The 22,134-nt window shown below is 41.1% G+C and overlaps 1 protein-coding gene across 3 annotated transcripts in view; it reads right to left on the bottom strand.

Moving 5' to 3' along the window:
* MYO1B (myosin IB) overlaps positions 1 to 22,134 on the bottom strand; it is a 176,285-nt gene that overhangs the window by 24,492 nt on the left and 129,659 nt on the right. For all 3 annotated transcript variants that reach the window (XM_059168555.1, XM_059168554.1, XM_059168553.1), the window contains exons 12-20: positions 21,430 to 21,516; positions 20,728 to 20,793; positions 13,046 to 13,150; positions 10,369 to 10,431; positions 6,872 to 7,072; positions 5,490 to 5,716; positions 2,874 to 3,074; positions 1,281 to 1,374; positions 299 to 448 (exon numbers count right to left, since the gene is read on the bottom strand). In XM_059168555.1, the coding sequence (XP_059024538.1) occupies positions 299 to 448; positions 1,281 to 1,374; positions 2,874 to 3,074; positions 5,490 to 5,716; positions 6,872 to 7,072; positions 10,369 to 10,431; positions 13,046 to 13,150; positions 20,728 to 20,793; positions 21,430 to 21,516 (1,194 nt within the window). The remainder of the gene's footprint in view (positions 1 to 298; positions 449 to 1,280; positions 1,375 to 2,873; positions 3,075 to 5,489; positions 5,717 to 6,871; positions 7,073 to 10,368; positions 10,432 to 13,045; positions 13,151 to 20,727; positions 20,794 to 21,429; positions 21,517 to 22,134) is intronic.

Genomic DNA, 22,134 nt, shown 5'->3' on the forward strand with positions numbered 1-22,134 from the left:
TCCCACGACAGGTAACTGTAGCAGTGGAAGGCAGCGTCGTGACACACTAAACCCGAGCTTTCAAGTTGTCCTGGTGCAAACCTCATCTCTGCCACTTAGTGGCTGTGTGAGCACGCGCAAGTTCCTTAACGACTCATGCCTCAGTTCCCGTGTCTTTAACAAGCGCCACAAGAGCACTTGTTCCATGAGGTTGCTGGGGAAACTGAATACGTAAATATAACACATATAGTTAAGTACATAACAAACATTTGCAAATGAGCATCATTATTACAGATTTTAAAAGGTCGGAGGCTCTTACCGCGTATCTCCTGTACCAGGCAGCTATCACGATTTGGCTTTTTCTCATTAGCAGGAAGTGTGTGCGGCATTTCCACCCCCGATAAATTTTCTGAATGAGAGTGGCCAAGTCCTCAAGACGCTGCTTCCTCAGGTCTTCTAGTTTGAATAACTAATAAGAAACGATAGATGGATGTATCAAAAGTCTACCAAAACTTCATGACATGCATGAAAGACATCCCCAGGAGGAAAAAAGTCATGATGCTAAGTTAGGCACACTGAGAAAAAAGATGAGTAATTGTCTTAATTACAGATGAAAGTAACAATAACCCTAAGAAGATGGATTTTGACGAAATCATACAAGATCCACTATTTACAACAGGATGACGCAGAATTTATGACAAATCACAGAAGGGCTGCACTGGAAGCCCGCAATTCCCTTCCCACTCTCATGGGGATACAACTACTGAGGGCACGGAGATGCTGACAATGCTTCTCTCTTGAATAATTCATTTTCCAGAGTCTTCAAATTTCCAAATTACCAAAGACACTGCTGCGTTAATTATACTTCATGCCAGTCTATATTCATTTATGAGAAACATTCCCTTGGAGTTCCTACGTAGAACTTTAAGTGCCCTTAAAAATGTTTTCAATAGGAATGTTTACATGTACTTTGAATAGGGCTGTGTTTCCCAAAATTACTGCATAATTCAGCTATAATAAATATAGACTGAACTTACCCCCAATTCCTATGAATTAGGGAGATTATATCACCATTCCTTTAATAGTGTTGTACAATCTATCGGTTCAAAGACTCTGATGTTTCATAAAAAATACACACGTTCTTCTCCTGTCCCCTACTCTCTCATCCTCCTGGATGTCTGCAGAAAGAACAAGAATGTGCTCTCCTGGCTGCATCTTGGGTGACGTAATGAAGTTAAATATCCTATAAGGACTTGCCTATATGATTAAAAGTTCAGAGGCTCAAGCTTTTGGTTACATACTGTTCTTGGGTTCCGGATGAATATCTTTGATCTACCAAAGGAATATTCTTCCACAGGAATCTCTAATTCATTAAACAGAACCTCCACACCAGCCCTATAAAAATAAATAAAAACAGTGAGCTTTCTGAGTTGCAAAAAGAGGTTATCTTTAATCATGGTATTGGGTTCTCAGCAGCATGAAAAATAGCTTGATTTCCAAGCTCCTTCAGTAGGCAGGCTTTTGTCAAAGATTCTTCAGACTGAACTCCACAAATTAAACCAAATCCAGTAACGCCAAAAGAATAAATTTGGGTTCAGAACTACGTAGTCTAAGAAAATATGGTATTAAAGCCAGTATCTTGATTTCATTAGCAGAGGCAATCTTTGTATCAAATATACCCATGACAAAGCACCAACCAGAACCAAGAGGGGTACAAGAAATTCACATCCATTTTGAACCCACTCAGTTAATTCTTGAAAATATTTTTAATATTGTGATCGTGCCTCACAGCACAGGCAGAGCCCAAGAGATAATGCTAAAGGCCAGATCAACAGGGTGTGATGAAGCAGAGGCCATATGTGATGGGAGCAAGGCCTGAACTGGGCTCGGACTTCTCCAACCTGGACCCCCTTTCAACACCAATCTTTAGCCAAACTTCAACCCACCAATTTATGGACTAGGTGCCAGGCAGGGAGTGAAGACATGTTCTCTGTATTATATGGTAAATACGGACTATAATACCCTGGCAATTAGCAGCGGGAACGGCACCCAGATCTGACATTATCTGGGTATTGAACTGTGCATCAGAGACCGTATCAGATATCTGGAGTTCATCTCCTTGTAATACAGGCTGAGTGTCTAACACTATCAATGCTCCCCTTCCAGGACAGGTCCAGTGAGAATCTGGAGGCAACAGCAAGACGGTGAGAACAAATCCCTAGTTCCTGCAAAGGCCTGTAAAACAGACATGCTGGCCTTCCTGTGCTCGTCAGGAGAGCCTCTACCACTTGCAGAGAAGGGCCAGCTTCTCGGACTGGTGAGAGCGGAACCGGACAGCCAAAGCCTGCCTTGTCTTCTGCAGCAGCCCTCCAGTGGCATGCGCGTTCTCGCTGCATGTGGAGAGCTCACAGGGGCGGCTCCACGCGCAGGCCCTGCAGCAGTCCCGCGCTCTATCTGGGACTAGATGGCAGAGTACGATTCGGGGAAGATGGGCCGAAAGCGGCCGGATCCGGACTCTGCCCGATTCTCTAGTCCAGCTTTATCAGCAGTAACATTGGCTCTGAGTCCTCCCTGCTCCTGCATCTGTTTCTTTAGTTGGCGCAGACCCAGGCAAAGAACAACACCCACACCCCCACTCGCGGTCAGTCTTTAAAATTTTTAAAAGTCCAAGTTACAAATGTGGATCTGATAAGTCCTGTTTGGAACTTACAATCGAGGCCTCTATAATCAATCAAGCATTAGCACAAAATGATACCCTGATGGAAGAGTGCCCAGCACAGAGGATGCATCCGACTCGTAGAGAATTCTGTTCTACTAACAGCATGTGAGGAAAATAGCATGGGATCTGCATGCTTTAAAACTTCATTATTAAATGTGATCAGTGATCTTCTTACCTTGCTGGTCCTTTCCAGTGAGGCCACGTTTGTTTACAAAGCATTTTGTATCTTTCTAGGCACGGTTCATAGGCCTGCCTGAAGGCGTAGCCTGCCCTTCTCACTCGGACGTTCTCCAAAAGACCCAGGTACCTGATCTGATGACATACCAGAGCCTCACTGAAGATGTGCGCTGCTTTTTTATCATTTGGTTTGATGCACCTAAAAAATTAGAGATTTTAGGTTTTCAACTCTGTCTCTTGTGGATAGATCTCTGTTTCACAAAGTAGAGTATATAATTATTTTGTAATAATTATTCTTCTTGGGACACCTAGTCACATCTTTTGAAATTATTTTAAACCATTTTACAGAAACCTGAAAATGAATATGACACACGTGTCAGTTAAGAAAGAATATACTAATACATCCAATAAAAACATGGATGAATATCACTGACATTTTGTTGTCTGAAGTAAGTCTGACATAAAAGTACGTATTTTTAAATTCCATTTGTATGAAGTTCAAGAAAAACCTATGGTTAGAAATTGGTATGGCTGTTGCCTCTGGGGAGAGGTACACCTGGGACAGAGAAGGGGCACAAAGGAACGTTCGCGGATGATGGAAATGCTTTATATCTTGGTCTGGATGGGGCTGCGCGCACATACACAAAACTTCAACAAGCTGTACAAAATTAAGATTCATATACTTGGCTGTACTGTACGAAATAACTCAATGAAACTATTAAAGACACTGCTGTCTCCCGACTGCCCCGTATCTCCCTCCTTTCCACCAGGACGGTTTGCTGCCCAAGGAATGACATTTCCTAGCCTCCTTGGCAAATGGGTGTGGCCATGTGATCAGAAGTCTGGCCACTAGGATCACAACAGAATTAATATATGGCACTTCTCAGTGTGTCCCTTAAAAAGAAGGGACTTGTACTCCCCTTGTTCTTCTCCTACTAACTGCTGGCTGGTAATGTAGAGCCACACTAGAAAGCCATCCTTGACAATATGGATGAGGGAAAAACCTGGGAACCACAGAGCCACAAAACAGGAGAAGATGCTGGATTGGCCCTGAAGCCCTTGTACTTAGAAGTTACATAAGAAATACGTAAGTCTTGTGGAAACCATTGTTATGCCTGGATCTTAGGGGTGCAATCTCTGTATCTTAATTAATACACTGTTAAACATTTATGGTTAAATCTGCCTACCTACAAGTATTAAATAAATCCTACACACATGTAATATGTGAACAATTAAGTCTTACCTAGTTTGACTGGTGTTTTTATGGTTCTCCTTTTACATTTACAGAAATAATGCCTACCCTTTGGCTTAAAAATAGACAGCTGGATCAGTGGGTCAGCCTAGTGAGTTGAGACCTGGACACTTACACATGTGTCCAACTGATTTTCAATAAAGGCATCAAGATAACTGAATAAAAAAAAGATCTTTTTTCTTTTCAATATATGGTGCCAGAGCAACAGGGTATCTACATGGAAAAATACGGACCTTAATATGAAATCTGAAACTACAAAGACTTTAGAAAAAAATACAATATATTCACAAGGGGAATGAAGGAACATTCTGAGGTGATAGAATGTTCCTTAGTTGACCAGCGCTGGTGGTTGTCAAGTGAATAAAATGGTGAAAAAATAACTGAGCTGCTCACCTAGGATCTACACATATCACATCATATAAATTGTTATTAAATGAAAACTTTTATTAAAAGTCCACTTAATTGAGAATAACAAAAGCAACTGACCACAGAAAGTTTCCTGGGTTTTTTTTTTTTTCCTTTTTTGAAGGTAGGATCTTTACCTACTGTATGTTCCAACCTGACTGCAATCAAACCAGGGGGTTTTGACTGTTTATATTCATTACTAATATAAATATTAAGTGAACAAACCACAAAATAATGTTCTTCCCATAAGGCTCCTCACAACTGTATTTCCAAAGACAGTTATGGAAGGGATGTGTGGGTGTGTGCGCGCTATAGGAAACCTGACCTGTTAGACACACACCCCCCGTTATCTAGTTCACCAAATACACACACTGAAAACTCCAATCCTCATTGGTCTTTACTGAATCTTGAGATCTAAGGTACCTGGAAACAGGGAAAAAAGACCAGATGCTTCTGAAGGAATTCTTTCTGTTGCTTTGAAAAATTTTAGATTGTTTTGGGAGTCCTTCCTTTCTCCAAATCTGTAAAGTCTCACAGGGAAGAAAGATGTATTATCTAACACCAAAGTTGTAACTAAAGCCCCACTTGCTTTAATGCTGTACTCTAAGTTGATGTAACAAGATGAGTCCTATAGAAGAGTTTTCTGCAAAACCTTTACCAGAAAAATGCTTATTATGTTCCTGAACATGGCAGAAACAAAGATAGAAAAAGTGAAAACCCCTATGTGCCAACAATGCAATTTCACACACCCACTCTGTTTTAAAATTCCTTGCTTGAAGGCGTGGGAGGGGCACTGGAGTATTTTTAAGCAAACCCAAGAGACCACATTACCCAATGGGAAGAACTTGGGTTATTCTCCATGGGGGCTATACTCAGATTTAGGCCAACAGGGAAATGGTCTTCCTTGAATGGACCTTCCCAATGAATCTGTCAAAGAATTTCATGCGCCAGAAATACCTAATGTAGTTGGGGTTCTTGGTCTGGAGGTTTTTCATCAGTGTGGCCACAGACGCCTTGAACTGAGAGCCTGCTGTGGGAGGCCTTTTCAGGTTGATCTTGGCAGGGTTCCCTTCAGGAAACAAAGACTTGATGAGGGTGTGGCCAGCCTTCCACATGGCTTGGGACAGGTCTCGATAGAGAAGATCATTGTTCTTGTCAACAAATCCTTCCACCTGGTACAGCACCTGTGAGCAGCACACAAAACAGCTGATGCATCACACAACCCTGGATATGGTCCGCGACGATCCACAATGCAGCCTCTTCTTTCTCCATCAAGCCACCCCCCAACCCTGCACAGCAGTCACACTCCTAATACGGAATTAGTCTCCAAGTTTAAATTCCATCTGCCTAAATCACAGAAGAGTTCAAAATAAATTCTATTATGCTTCAGGATTTGCAAGAATAAACTCCAAAAATACTATCATAACATTTTCAAAGGATTTTAGGCTTTTTTGGTGTTGGAGCACATTTTTGAGGTTTTACTTTTCTTTCTTTCTTTTCTTTTTTTTTTTAGTTCACAGGTACCAATTCTAGTCTGCTGAAAAGAAGACAGAAGAAAAGAGATGGCACTGATATTTTCAGACACCATAAGCGGGCAGATAAACTGACCAGAAAAAGTATCTTTTAATAACATAAGCTAAGGAAAAAAATATAGAAGTACCAAGTTTCAACTTTTTGAAATTAACAGAAATTCAGATATTATATACTTAATTTTTACTAAATATATAATTAAGAATGTCTTTCTCTTTGGCATTTGCAACCTTACGTAAAAGAAAGGAGGCATTAACCTCAACTGATACTCTTTGACGACTCCAAAAATCAAGCTATAGTCAAAACTGGTTTTATCTTTATAGATCTCAGGTGACATAAAATTAATCTCCTCAAATATTAAGCAAATTACTAAGTTTTTTTTTAAAAGTAGGTATTTTCCCCACTGTTGTTCCAAAATCTCAATCTAAGAATTCAGTTTTTGCTAAGTGATCTGTGCTTGTAAAACCTTACTGTCAGTCTTTAGTGACTCCTGATTTTTACTAGCAAATCTCCTTTTATTTGTGCCAACAGATCTATTTTTATAGGATAACGGAGAGCCTGGAAACAATAAAATTGATTTTTAAGATACATTCTCACTCTTTCATTAAGTGCACTGGGTTTCCCTTTCAGCTCTCAGGTAGGATTAAGCTCAGCGTGGTCCAGATTCTATTTCTATTGGACAATTACTGATTCTGTGATTTTGGCAACTCATCCTCACAAGTTGGCCCTGGTCCAAAGGCCACCCCTGAGGCACGGCCTCCTCAAGGGCAGGACTGCAGGCCCACTGGGTGCCTGCGGCTCCCCCGCACCTTGCCAGCGTAGTGCTGAATTCTGAAACAGCTGTGAGGCAGGGATGTGTCGTTGAGAAACCTGGAGCTCTTGCTCATCCTGCTCTCAAAGTGCTGGTGGGTGGCGCAGACTTGGTTGAGCTTCTCCAAGAAGGTCTCGTCGGTGACCGTGCCAGGCCTCAGGCACTCTTCGTCCAGCATGGCCAGGATCCCGTTTGTGTTCTGAGAGAAAGGAAGTACAAAGGGTTTCCTTCCTTCCTCACCGTATTGTTTAAATAATTATTCCTAATTACACTGTCAAACACAATTAACTTAGTCACCAGAAAATTCTGCTCAGTTACAACAAAAAGCAGAGAATCAAAACCAGTCACAAAAAGCCACAAAAGCCAACCCCCTTCCGCGGTCCCAGGTGTGCGTGCCTGCTGGGGGGAGGAGGGGTCACTGTCAGTCTCCCTCCCCCACTCGGCCCCCACAGAACGGGACTTGGAAGTCACCTCAGCTACCTCGGCGGGCTGATGACTGAAATTCACATTGTTCAAAAAAGGCATATCAGACCTCATATTCCAAATACACTCAAACCCAAATCTAAACGTCAGAAACCAAAGGTGACAATGCAATGTCTATGACATGTGGTCATAAATCACAAAGCACAGTCTTCTAAAGCCATTACTGGATTTCATAGCTTGAGAAGGAAATTGGGTTCAGATGTTTTCAGATTGTTCCTGTAATCAAAATACAGTTTATATTTTCTAGTGTTAAAAAAAAAAATGTGATTCGGAATCACAGCGATCGAGCTGTTTCAAGAATATCTGTTTAGAATAAAATTCTTCCACATAAAATTTCGAAACGAATGTTGAACACAAGTGAGAATCATATTTATCCCAAGAGCAGTCAGCCTAGCTAAACTGAATCAAAAATCCGGAATCTTCTACTTTGCTAAATTAAGCCTGCTGTTCCCCGATGGCCCCTATGGGGCCCATACGTCTCCATTCCAAAGAAAACAATCCACTCTACCCACCACCAACCCCACCCACTTCCACCAGGCCAAAGCTCCCGGTTCCTTTCCCCTTCTCCTCACAAGGCCGTGACATCCTCTGACCAGCATTTGCTCATTCCACACAAAACCCCAGGGGAAGTGTGGACTCAGGAATCAAGTGTGTTCACGAGAGCCCCAGAGTAAACATCATTGTTAGGTAACGTTGGAAGGAAACACTTCCTTTATGTACCCAGGCTCCCGTGAACCTGAGTTTCTTCAGTCATGTATGCAAGGGGATTTGGGGCTGAGATCATCTAGTTAAATGGAGTGTATTACCATGGTTCTCTCTGTTTTTCCTTCTTGAAAGGAAACAATTAAGTTCAATGTTATATTTATGAAGGAAAAAGAAGTCGGGACTTCTGAAAGTTAAAGTTCTCACAGCAAATTACTTTAGTCATAAACTACAAGGAAAAAATTTTCAGTAAATTCACTGATTTTTTCCTGCATATTAGATTAGAGTTTTGAATTGCTTTAGGTGGAATGTTAGCATTCACTTTCCAACATTGTTCAAATATTTCAAAACAAAGTTTATTTATTAATAGAAAAACAGTCACACTTCAGAATATTCGATCTAATGTTCTATTTAACTCTAGGTGCAGTTTCAGGAATATATTACGAACTGAGGGAAGAGACACCAGCTGCTTACATCATGTCCGAAGGGTCTTGTTACAGATGAACAGAAAGTGACTTGCGGGACACGTAGGGCCTGTGATTCTATTTCAGCACTAACGAACACTACCACTGACAGCTAAAAAGACTGTAGGACAATAAAGTCTAGTCATTGTTTAAAATAAGTTTCAATAACTTTGATATCAAAGCCAAAAGTGTGAGTAATCTTAAACATTAAAAAAGGGTTTCCAGGTTTTCACATACAAATCAATCTTCCTGCAACCAATTCAATTTATAATAAGCTACAGACTACTATGTAAAAACAAAATATTTAGTACCCTTTTGGAATCTAAGATTTATCTAGTAATTTATCATACTTTAAGCCTTTTCACATATATACAGATGTAGCTAGTCACCTGGAAATTCCCATGACCCTTGGCCACCTGCCAAGTCACACACACACACACACACACACACACACACACATCCCCCACACAGTTGTCTGAACCAAGGCTGGGTCTATACTGGAGCCACTCCTGGGGTCCCACTTAGCTCAGCTCCCGTGACAGTCCCTTTACCTCCTTATCTTAACTCGAAGAGCATGTTTGTTTTTCTTTATTTACTTAGTTAAAAATGTTTTGTAGCTTTACTAAGATACAAATGACATAGAACACTGTGGAATTTTAAGGTGTACAAGGATATACTTGTATACTGCAAAATGATTACTGCCATACATAGCCCTAGTCAACACCTCTACCATGTCACACGGTTACCACTTCTTTTTGCAATGAGAACATTTAAGACCTTTTCTCCTATTTTCAAATATATAATACGGCACTGTTAACTGAAATCACCAAGCTATACATTAAATCTCTACAACTTCTTCATCTTGTAACTACCCTTTGATTGACCTCTCCCCAACCCCCACCCAAAGCCCTAGCAACCACCATTCTATTGTTTCTTTGGCTTTTTAAGCTTCCACATATAAGTGATATCACGAGGCATTTGTCTTTCTCTGCCTAACTTATTTCACTTAGCATAATGCCCTCAAGGTCCATCTGTTTTGTCACAAATGGCAGGATTTCCTTCCTTCTTATGGCTGGATAATATCCATTGTATATATACACCACAACTTCTTTATCCATTCATCCAAGTCGGACAGTTAGGTTGTTTCCATATCTTGCATATTGCGACTAATGCTGCAATTAACATGGGAATAAAGATATCTTTTCAAGATCCTGATTCTGTTTCCTTTGCATACATATACCCAGAAGTGGAACTGCTGGATAACACAACAGCTCTGTTTTTAATTTTTTGAGGGATCTCCATGCTGCTTTCTATTATGGCTGCACTAATTTACACTCCCACCCATCAAGCACAAAGGTTCCTTTTCTTCCACATCCTCAGCGTTGATTGTCTTTTTGATAGTAACCACTGAACAGTGTATTAGGAGGTTAATGGAATTTTAGAAACGAAATGGGTATCTGCTTTGGCAAAGATGTTTCTTCTGAGCCTCTGCTGACCAGTGCTCATACTCCCAGGAGCCACAGGCTGGACCTAGGCCGCCCCGCGCAGCGAGAACAGTGGCCGAGGGCATGGCATCTGAATGCCCGGCATGGGCTCTGTGATATGGCCACGGGCTGAACACCAGAAACCCCAGCCAAGTATCAAAACATCCAGCTGTCTATGTGTGTGCTGGAGAACTGTGTCTGGTCTCTGATGGCTATAATACCGTCTCCAGAACTCCATAGTTTGGTAAGAAAAAGTGTCAAAATAGCAAAAATGCTACAGCCTAACATTGAAGGCTGTGAGACCATTTTAAGTGGGAAATTATTATTAAGCAATTTTTTAGGAAACTGTACCCAATACTCACATTTTCTATGAGATCGCAAATGATAGCATTATTGAAGTAGTCAATGTGTGTCCATTCTATGCCCTGAGAGACAAAAGAGAACAAATCAGATTCCGTATGAGGAGACCACACGCCACCACCAATAAAACAGCCACTGCGCCATTCCGCACGCTTCACGTCCTCTCTGAATATGTCCTTTGTAAAAATCAGTGCTGCGACATGTCCTCTTCCGGTTCCCAAAACTTCCTTGACTTCAGCGGTCTCCCACTGACATGGTGTGACTGAAGTGCGTGCCCTTGACCTGCTCTGAGGCCGCCTCCCATTCCACTCTCCGTCTGTGGCAATTTCCCATGCACTTCGTCGGCCCCGCGCCAAACATTTACTCAACAGGCCCTTGGGTCAATATTACTTTGTGTATATTTACAATGTTTATAAGGAAGTAAGTCAGAACTTGATCCCAGGAATCCAAGGCCCACATTTTTTCTGTTCTTAATTTGTAATCACAAGGAAAAAAATAAATTTTAGAGTCAAGCCCATGTTGCAGGGCAGTTGACTATTTCAAATGTAAAAATATCCCACAAAATATTTAATATAAGACAAAATATTTCCAACGTAAAGACAGACACGAAAATCGACCCACTGCTTCTAATGCTAGTTACAAAGCCAAACGTGCGAGGCTGTCATCATTCTGCGTCTACTTACACACTGTCCTTAAGTGTAAACATTTATTTTTCTTCCAAGGGGAATTTAATTCATACAGCAAGCTAAGGAATCTTCCTTACCTTAGACGTGTTTTGGACAATCTGTACCAACTGTTTTAAGTTACAGATCAAAGTTCGGGCAATCTCTTTATGATGAGAAGACAGAAGAGAATGAATCTGGCTTTTAGGATGTTTACGTTAAAAATGGTGCCAGCCAAGTATGAAATGTTTCTAAAGCATGGTGATCATTCTAAAAGGATGATGAAGTATTTATGATCTAGCTTTCGAGTACATGGGTTATTTTAAGACACTGAGGATAACAATCACATTAGAAAATTCTGTACTGAAGCAAAAATAAATAAATAAATAAATAAATAAATAGGATTTGGTGTCTTCAATGATTTATAACACTATAGAAAATAAAGAAAAATAGGCAATACCATTATTAAAATATTAAAACAAATGAAACAAAAATCTAATATAGAAACAATACAATAATTCCTCCCTTTGTTTGAAATAATTTTATACTCAAACAGTATTTAAAAAATGAAAGGGTAAAAACCACATATGGTTTTATAATTAAGGATGAAACTTTATAAACATTACTTGTGATTATTTTCAAATTACATCAAGTGAGAGAATCCACACAAAGCACTAGTACAACACCTGGCAATACAGTAAGGACTCAACAAATATTACCTGTTTTTATTATAAAATTTTAAAAATCAATGCTTTTTAAGATTGAACAAAGTCTTCAAATACTTTCAAATTTATACAGTGACACTGACTTTTTGGGTGTACAGTTCTCCTAAGTTTGGGCAAAAGCATCGTGTCCTGTAACCACCACAGCCAGCCAAAACCCCCTCATGCTGCCCCTGTGCAGTCATACTTTCTTCACGGCTCCCAACACTGGGCCAGGACCGATTCTGTCTCTGCCGCCTGCCTCTTCTCGAACAATGTACCAGGGAACCCTGTAGCATGCGGACTTGTGGACCGGCTTCCTTCAGTCAGCACGCTGCGTCTGGGAGTCTTTCACCTTACTGTGCTTACCAACTGCTTGCTCCTTTTTTCTTCTTGAACAGTGGACTATTTTATTTTCTTCTTCCATTTGTAATGTTTTATTCTGGAGTAACCAAGATTAATACTCTTCAGATAAGCCCTTGATCAAGTATTTATTAGTTTAAAAAAAAAACTTCTTTCGAGTATAGCTGAAAAATTGTGTTTCTCAGGGGTACAGTGCAGTGATTCAACTTCTCCGAACCGTAGCTGTGCCCACAAGGGCAGCTCCCGTCTGTCACCACGCGACACGCTTACTGTCCCACTGACGGGATTCCCTGTGCTGCGCCCTCCACTCCTGCGACCGGCTCGTTCCATAACCGGAAGCCTGTAGCTCTCCTTCTCCTTCACCGGTTTGCCCACTCTCTAGCCCGCTTCTCTCTGGCAACCATCAGTCTGTTCCCTGTGTTTATGGGTCTGATTCTGCCTTTTGTGCATTCATCTTGTTTTGTGTTTTAGATTCCACATAAGTGAAATCACATGATATGAGTCCTTCTCAGTCTGCCTTATTTCACTTAGTGTAAAACCCTCTAGGTCTAACCATGTTGTTGCAAATGGTGATTGTTCCTTTTTAATCGCTGAGTGGTGGGCCCTGGTATGGATATGCCACTGCTGCTGGCTCATTCTTCTGACTCATTTTCTTTTTTTTAACATGCTATTATTTTATATCATTGCATTACAATCCACTAAGACTCAAGCCAGTCAATGGATACTTACTGAGAACCTACTGCATGCCAGACACTGTTCTAGGCATAAGCAGCAGAGCAGCAAAGATAATCCCAGTTAGCTTAGATGTCGAAACAAACAAACTTGTAAAAGATACAACACGATTAAACTTAGATAAATCTGATTTTAGAATCCTGTTTATATCGGCTTCTGAATTCACAATTTGTATGATGAGTAAAAAAGGAACTTTAAAAAACAATGTCTGGCGACATTACCTCCCGTACGTACTCCTCCTGCTCTTCTTTCAGGGTCAGTTCGATGAAGATCTGCTGCAGCTTCTCGTTACAGTAATTGATGATGAACTGCTCGAAGCTGTTATCCTACGGAGAGAACAACGAAGGCAGCCTCACAGACCGTGCCGTCAGCTCTCCCACGGCAGTGACACCCAAGCGTCTCAGTCCACAAGAAACACACACACACACACACACACACACACACACACGTCGTCTTGCAGGTTTCACCGAGGCCCAGCACACACGGGCGTGCACGCTGCAGGCACTCGAGAAATGGTTCATGAGTCAGGTGGGTGAATGAAGTACACACAAGTTATGCAGTGTTGGGAAAGATGAAGATTTTTAGCTGACAGAGAAGCACCCCACACACAGTTAAAAAATAAAAAAACAGTTTCCCCTAAAGGATCTGAAAAGGTACAATGAGATTTATAATCTCTGTCACCCAAGTTCGCAATCTGCCATTCTCAGGTGAAACTCTGCAGCTCGAGAGAGTCTTTCTCACCTGACCTCTTGCCCCCCCAGCCAGGGTCTGCATCCTCATTCTGACTCTGAGACACCAGCACTTTCTAAAAATCACACTATATGTACATGCGTGTGGGCCGAGGTATACGGTTACACTGATTAGTTTCCGTCCTGTCTCCTTAGACGGGCAAGGGCTGACCACGGGCCTCTTCTGCACACCAGTGGAAGCCCGTGCCCCGTACAGCACAGTGCACCTAGCAAGTTCTCCACGTGACTTGTGGTTGAATAAACAGCAAAGTGCCTAAAAAACAGAGATTCAAGGGAATCAGCACATCAAAATCATTTCCCTAGTGAGCAACTCTTCTCAGAAGGCTCCCGTATTTATCGCTTGTCTGGTCCTCAGGAGCTTCTCCTTCCTACTGGAGTTACTCCCACCAGCTCTGACGGAAGAGCCATACCTGAGTCCTCTCTGGGCCACCCACAGAGCTTCATGTGTCACAACACATACCGAAGGGAAAAAAATTGCATGTCTGTTGAAGGAGTACATGCCACCAGGAGCCACACCATCCGGGAAGAGGTAGATCTGGCGGTAAGACATGTTATTTTCACCTCTATCGTCTTTGTGGAGCGGAGATGGTGGCCACGGAAGCAAGGGACACACAACCCCACCGCTGATAAACCTGACTTCCTCCTACCGAGGCAGCCAGTCAGTCCTGGCCCTAATGAGCCACGAGCATCCCAGTGGGAAACTGAAGCTTGCGGTTTCTCCTGAATACACAGAGCAACTGGCCTTCCAATCTCTCCATAAATGATGGAAGCAAAAAAGTCACAGAGCTTTTTGAAAGCTAAACTTTCAAAATCAACTTTGCTCCTATGTAGGACAAATTTTAAAATGAGACTTACGATGCAGTATCTGACTACATTCTTTCCTGGAATTCAGCTACGGGTTTCCTATCACCAATGATGAACTCATTAATCAGGGAGAACTTTTAACTCTAAGCCATGAATGACACGTACACACTGTCACTGGCTAATCTTCTAATGTGAAGTCTGGTCAAAGAGTTTTGTTTTCTGTTTTTTTGTTTTTAATCATGAAGGTTTTTACTAAGAACACATTTATTTTCAATACTTTCAACAAACAGTCTGAGACATAGTACTCAATTTCATATAAAGTTTAAAAACCTCTGTGCTCCAATCTTTAGACCTTAACCATGTTGATTAGAAGCTGATGTCCATCTAGCCTAGATGCCTTATTACGATTCTGATCAGAAGGCCATTTCTCTACAAAGAAGGCTGGTGTTCCTTATAATATTACTACTCCAAAATAAACTTATAAATAAAATTAAAGTTTTGATGGTTTATTTAACAGTTAAAATCCCTTCTGTTATTTAATAAGCCTATGTTCATGGAGCTATTTAAACAAAATTATGCTAAATCTTCAAATGGTAACTAATGACGAGAGGCAAGAGGAGAAGTGTCCTTGGGCACGTGACACGGCTATGAGCTGCTGGAGGTGCGCTTTGCAACATGACTGTGAAATGCACACAAGCGGGTTAGAAATCAGAGGCAAAGCTTCACAATGACAACACAGCTTCAGGGGTAAGTCAGACCCAAATGAGATTTCCCCTCCACATGTAAAAGTTCCTGTATGAACTCTCTATTCCGTATCTGCACAGTTAATCAATAGCCATTTACTGCAAAATCCACACAGCTGGAGAAGCCGTTAACACAGGCGCATGCAGGAGACTGTCACTGCAAACATTTCATACTTACTGCATTCTGGCGCAAAAAGGGACAGATTACACAAAATGCAGTCAGTTCTTAATTTGCAATAAACCTCTAAAAGTAAATGCTTATTGATGGTTATTCACTGGTGCAAATTATAGATTTTACCATCAGGCTATGTTTCTATTGGCATAAACTTGAAATCAAGACACCTGTCCAATCTTAAAAACAAAAACAAAAACAAAAAAACAGGCTGCCGATACCTACACACGGTTTCTGAACTGTCGTTCTGCTAGGTGGGAGCTATGCAGGATGAAAACAGTTTGATTCAAATCATACCTCATATGAACTCACGTGACGTCCCAAGGCTTCCATACCTAACACTTCTAATTCTAAATTTTTAGGAACCGTAAATGATACATCCCCCTGCAAGGGTCAGAGACAGAGGTAACTGGTAGGTCACAAAAAGAGTGAAGAGATCCTGCAAAATCCAAAAGCACCTCCTCTTTCTCACCACGGCAACCCACCCGGGGCTGTCCCTGCAAGGTCTGCTGCCAAACATAAACCATGTGGTTAAGGAGAGAACGTTCCAGAGACGGCCTAAGAAGAAAACGTGCCTCTCCTACCTCACCCGGCTGTCTAAAGAACAGCAACAAGATACAGAATAGCACAATCATCAAGGCAGAAACCGGCTGACCTCCCCTCGGAAAGATCTCCGCATCAACTGCAAACACACCTTGCAGCCCGCAAAGCATGTCGGGAATCACCAGAGCAAGCACCACTGCCACCCGTGAAGGCAGCCCCACTTCTCAGGGTCTATGCTCACGCTGTTGACATCGCCCTCATGTTTTGGGAAACGAGACTTCACACATCCTTTAAAAATAACATGCAAACATTTGTAATCTGCAAACAATTAAGGAACAGCCCGGTACCAGTTTGTGTAGCTCTAACTTGCACAGGTCCAGAAGACACCTTCAGGTACACAGGCACGAAGTATCACCGGCTTTTCCATCGGGGTCCTTCCCCCCTTAGAAAATAGCCAAACTGGGTCTAGGAACCACCCTGTGAATCTAAAGGCCCCAAAGCAATGCACTATTTGGATACTTTTGTGTCGAGAACTGTGGGTGGCAGTGATCGCTGAGCCGGGCGCTGTCCCCCACAGGTCAGTCTCTCGGGAGGAAATGCACAGGAGCTTGACCGACTCACCTCCCCACTCTCTCCCCAGTGTTCTAGCCATGCCCCATGCATGGGACGTGTCTCTACTGTCTGACTCCTATTTAGCCCTAAAGGCGGAGGCTATGATAAAACTAAAACTTCGGGGAACATCTTTGAACAAGCATATCCAGAATTTTCCCTCATACAATCTCCCTGTGTGAAATCTAGAACCGTCGCCACCCTCACGAGACTGCTCTAGGGAAAACAGGTGCGCAGCAAGGTGTCTAGGTTCCATGCTGTTCTATGTTACATTCACCCGCTGCAGACTGGACTGGGAAGAGCTTGCCAGATTAAGAAGTAAAATAATAGACCGAAACTTTAAAATCTAGGGCTTCTTTCAAGAATTCCTGAGTTTGAGTCCACCTTCTTTCCACATCAAACAAACAGAAATCATAATCCCAGTGAGGGTCACAACTAGTATATATTCTCTTGAACTTTCCGCTTGGAAGGATTTTGAAAAATGGGTCAGAAATAATGGCCAGTTACTAACAGATCAGTATTTTCTCAGCAACAGAGGAGGCTAGTGATACCTTATGCTCTCTAAGACAGGTGGATACTTAAGTCTTGCACTCTTTAAATACATGAGAGTTTTCTTACCAGTACATATTCATATATGATAAATTTTAAGAAAAACAGCATTATTGTGCTCTTAATATAAAATAAGCTTTGATTTAAAAAGTTAAAAAGCAAGAGTAGCGATATACACATACATATTATGAACCATATTACTCCCTATCATTTCCATTCCAAAACGTACTTTAAAAATTCCCTTTCCTCATTAAGTTCTCTGGCATATTAAGAACAAAATTAAAGGAGAAAAGCTGGAACAGAAGGTATTGCCTATAACCAGAATCAATTTTCTTTTAAAAACAATTTAGAAAACAAATCTCATGATCAAGAGACGGACTTACCAGGCTACACTGACTCTCACTTGTCTCCCAGGTGCTTTTTTCTGGAACAATCATCGCACGCAGCCTCTCCTATTCTTACTGTAGATGGGTCCCTTCCAGTGAGGCTCACGCGGACAAGATGAATACGGCTGCCTGACTCAGAGTAACCAGCGCTTTGCCTGCTCAAAGCCAGCTCGACTGTGTGAAAGTGAGAGATCCAGCCTGCTCTTCTGCTTTGGTCCACAGCACATTAATAATTTCTTAGATTTTCCCAGCAAACTACCTGCCATGTTTAGTACTTCCCAGATAAGCACTTTGAAAAAGCTGAATCAATCTCAATGGCTCAACTTTGTTTTGAATTTCACTGAATTTTTTCATCTGTTGTTTCACAGTGAGGCTATAAATGTTTCTGAGATCAGTTATAAGAACATACAAATTTAATTATGTGGAATTGGAGTGTCTGGATTACAGCACTCTCCTCCCTTGCAAAACTGGACTTCCGTTCGACGAGGATTTTAGCTAGATTTTTCTTCTCTATGCATTTTTAACTCCCTTCCTCTATTTTTGGTATCAGTGTGTTCCACTAATCTGTTTCCCAAACTGACAGCAGATCACATGCGGCCAGCAAGGCAGGGTTATTCATGCAGCTGGCCCTGAAATGCTTCGCAGTCAAATCCATGGGTCATCATTCCATGGTCTAATGCATCAGTTTCTCTATTCCATTTAGAGACGGACCAAAATGAATGAAAGGTTTCCACCAGCTCAGCTGAAAAACGTTTTCATGGCAACTGTCAATGGGGTCATGAGCCAGAATGAGAAACATTAAAACAATTTTTTTCTGAACCTTCATGGTCCAATTTTTAAAGTGACGCCCGGGGTGTTCTAAAAGACAGAACCCTTAATTCCTGTAGTCAAGTTTCATGGAAAAACAAATGCAGGATTCTCTCTATTCCCTCAGTTTCTTTTCACTTGGGTAGACAACATCATAGAAATTTTCATTTGTGTACTGATGAGGATTTGAAAGACTTCTTCCCAAGTCAGACCCTGGGCTTCTAACTTCAGCTTCTGGTACTTTTAAGTCCTTATTTTTTAAGAAAATATTTTATTTATTTATTTGAGAGAGAGACAGTGAGAGAAAGCATGAGAGGGGGAGGGTCAGAGGCAGAAGCAGACACCCCGCAGAGCTGGGAGACTGACGTGGGACGTCATCCTGGGACCCTGGGACCATGACCTGAGCCGAAAGCAGTTACTTAACCAACTGAGCCACCCAGCGCCTCTTTTAAGTCTTTAATTACCGACTCCCTCATGTTCTGTATGACAGACTTTCTGATGTTTCCCTGAGTTCTAATTTTGCTGAGAAGCCAGGAAAACGTAGGATGGCACCTGGGGTGTGCATGTGAATACAGTTTATTAACAAACAAACAAAAAAAAAAAAAGCCTCTCTAATTCTATATCAAAAAGCAGGTAAAAGTATCTAGAAGAGCGCAACCAAATCTGTATTCTGATTTATCCCAAGTAAATTGACTTATAAAATAAATCATCAAGCAGATTATTAATAATAAAGGTATTTGGAAGATTAATCTGAGGTTTAGACAGAAAAAGGAAAAGAACAACTAGTTACAGTGAAAGACAAATCTTAGTTCTCTAAAGGAACTCGGGGGAAAAAATCAAAGCATTTACTGCATGGACAAGGAAAATTAATTTCTCACAATTTTAGAGGCATCATAAGATCAGCTATAGGCATGACTGGTTAGATTTGGTCTTGGTTCAAATTTCTGTTTTGAGGGTTTCTTTTTTAGAAAACATTTTTTTTCTATTTGAGGATAGTTCTGAGTATATGCAAGCAATTCTAACTCACAAACCTCAAATTCTTCTCTACAGCAAGAGCCCAGGAGCTCTCCTGAGCAGAGTCTGCTGAAGGGGTGCCCATACCAGCAGACACTATACTGAAGAGCATCTTCGAGGGCCAGGACGGGGTGGGGGGCAGCAGCCAGCACACGGCACCGATGTCCCACATGGGGCCGTGAGCACACCACCCAACCCCAGGGGGGCTCCCCATGCTGGCCAGCTCGGAATGATGACAAGGGCACAGAAACACAGGGCACCAGGAACTTACCACATTTGGGGTTTCTCCCTATTTCCAGGTACTGGGGGCCCTGTGAGTCTGGGGAGAAAAGTGCCCTGTGGGAGGTCCTGAGTTTGCCCTTTGGTGGCTATGTAACTTTGGGATAGCTATTTGACCTTCAGAGCCTCACCTCCCCACCTATAAAACAGGAATAACTGCAAAGATTTCATGACATTTTGGTGAAAATTAAATCAGATGACATACGCACCACTTAACCACAATGCTTACACACAGGTAGCACTGTACTCACTACAGACTGTGGTCAAGCAGGGAGAAGGTACGATCACAGAAATAAATGTTGTAAGAAAAAGACATTTGCTAGAAAGGCCGAGCTTAGCACAGGAAATGGCTGATTTTTTTTCTCCCTATTCTGTGAACCTAATAATTCGAAACATATGAAGGCTTTGGGTGGTCATTCTGGGCATGGACTGCTTATTTAAAGGAATTCACAAATTATTACTTATAGAGAGAATAAAGAAAGGAGGAGCTTAATCTACTTCTTATTTTACCAAACCAGACTAAAATACCACTCCAAAAGCAAGAGTAAGTGCTTTAAAAGGTCCTTAAAATGAGGGAGGCGGCAAAAATAAAAAGTCCTTATAATGGCTTCTGAACGTCAAAGTTAGCAAGAGGATAAATAGGAAATTCCAATATAAGTATATAATGTTTCAATACTTAATCTGTAATAGGCATGGAGTCTTTTAAAAAAATTCATTATGAACTTCCACAGAAATTCTTTCAACCTTTACAACAGACTCATGTTGAAAGATCGCAGCTGGATGAGACCCAACAAATCACCCAGTCCAGCCCCTCTCTGTCTGAGTCCAGCCGAGATGGAGTGACCAGCTCCGGCCAGGCCGCGGCCAGCTTCCAACTCTTCAGCTCCACGCTATCTCAGGGAACCATCTTGCTCCCCTTCTTACAAATGAACGAATGACTACAAGCACAATGTCCACATGCCTTGTTGGCAATTTCGCAGTGAGAATTCTGGATTTGCAATTACAAAAGTCAAATACTGATACCAGGAGTTCTTTCTCTGACAGCACTCTCTCCAAAATGCTGGCTCTCAGCATTCAAAACACACACACACACACACACACACACACACACACACACACTTTGTTACACCTGCAAAAAGCTTTCTTTGTAGATATAATTATATTAAATGCTGTCTGTAGAATAGACAATTTAACTTCCAACTGTTCTGCATTAAAAAAGATAATACAAAAGCTAGAAAAAAAGCTTACCTCAAAAATTTCAAAGCCATAAATGTCCAAAACACCCATGACCTTCTTTCTCACTTTGGTCTGTGCCTTAAAAAATAGTTTAAAATTGATGGGTTAATTTAGGCCTAAAACAGAACACTAAAAGCATACTAAGGAATATTGTAAGTTAATTACATTTCACAACTAGGAGAATAACTATAATTTAGTGTAGTTTTTTTTTTTTTTAATGTAGGAGAACACTGGTATGAAATGATACAGAAATTTAAATGGGTGACTTAATTTAAAGATGGTATTAGTAATGTTTTAATATAATAAAAGCTCACTCAGGGTTATGCTATAGGCAGGGCCTTTCAAAATCCCAGTACTCCAATCCCCTCACTCTCTTGAAGAACGCATCAGCAGCTAGAGAGGTCTAGTGGGCTTTCAGCCAAGTACACATAGCTAGTTAGATGAACGACAACCAAAACCTGGCATATTCTCTGAATAACTCTGCAAGACCATTAGACCACTGGCGGGTGAGACTTCTTAGGACACAATGGCAAAACAAAGTAAACAGAATCCTGACAAATTACAATTCTATGCAAGGTAAATTCTTCTTAAGGAACAACCTTTGTAAGTTGTAATCAATTATCTGACTATAAAATTAAAGTATCTTTAACTTACTGCTTACACTCTAAATACCATTTACGACAGCTGATTTATCCAGTGATTGAAACTCAGTACCTTAATGCTTTCATTGATTCGATTTACCAACCAGGAAAACAATCTGCTGTAAAGGTTTTTAGCCAGAGCATCACGAGCGTAATATGCCTATTAAAAAAAAAGAAGAAGAAAGAAAAAGAAAAACTCAGCAACCACAACTGTCACAATGCTCAATTTCAATAAGATAATAAAGGTATTTTTTAAATATTCAAAGCTCTTTTATCTGAAATGGGTTTTCAGAGCCAGTCTTCATTATACTCTGAACAGTCAAACCATTAAGAGAATTGGGCAAATTATTTATACCCAATTATTATGCTTTTTTGCATCCCAGGAAACTAATTCAAAATATTGCAAACACTTTCTCCAGAAAGATATCCAACTCAGTATTACAAAAGAGAGGAAAATCAGAGGCAATTTAGAAGTCCCACAAAAGGACAGTAAAATAAATAAATGAGCGCCACTGAAAGGGGAGTCACACAGTCACCACAGAATGATCATTACGAAAATTAGGTAATAAAATGGAAAATGCTTATGTTTTATGAAAATAAGAAACTGTGCATTTTATATGAAGACTCTACCTTTTTAACCCGTAAACATGGGAAAGTAACTCAAAGAAAAAACGTAAAAATGATTCTGACCAAGGTGATCTCTAAATGTTTTCCTTCACTGAACCTTCTGAACATCGAAGAAACAATATTCCGTAACAACTAATGTCCCAATGTGCTG

The sequence above is a fragment of the Mustela lutreola genome, chromosome 3, assembly GCF_030435805.1.
Source record: "Mustela lutreola isolate mMusLut2 chromosome 3, mMusLut2.pri, whole genome shotgun sequence".
Taxonomy (NCBI): Eukaryota; Metazoa; Chordata; class Mammalia; order Carnivora; family Mustelidae; genus Mustela; species Mustela lutreola.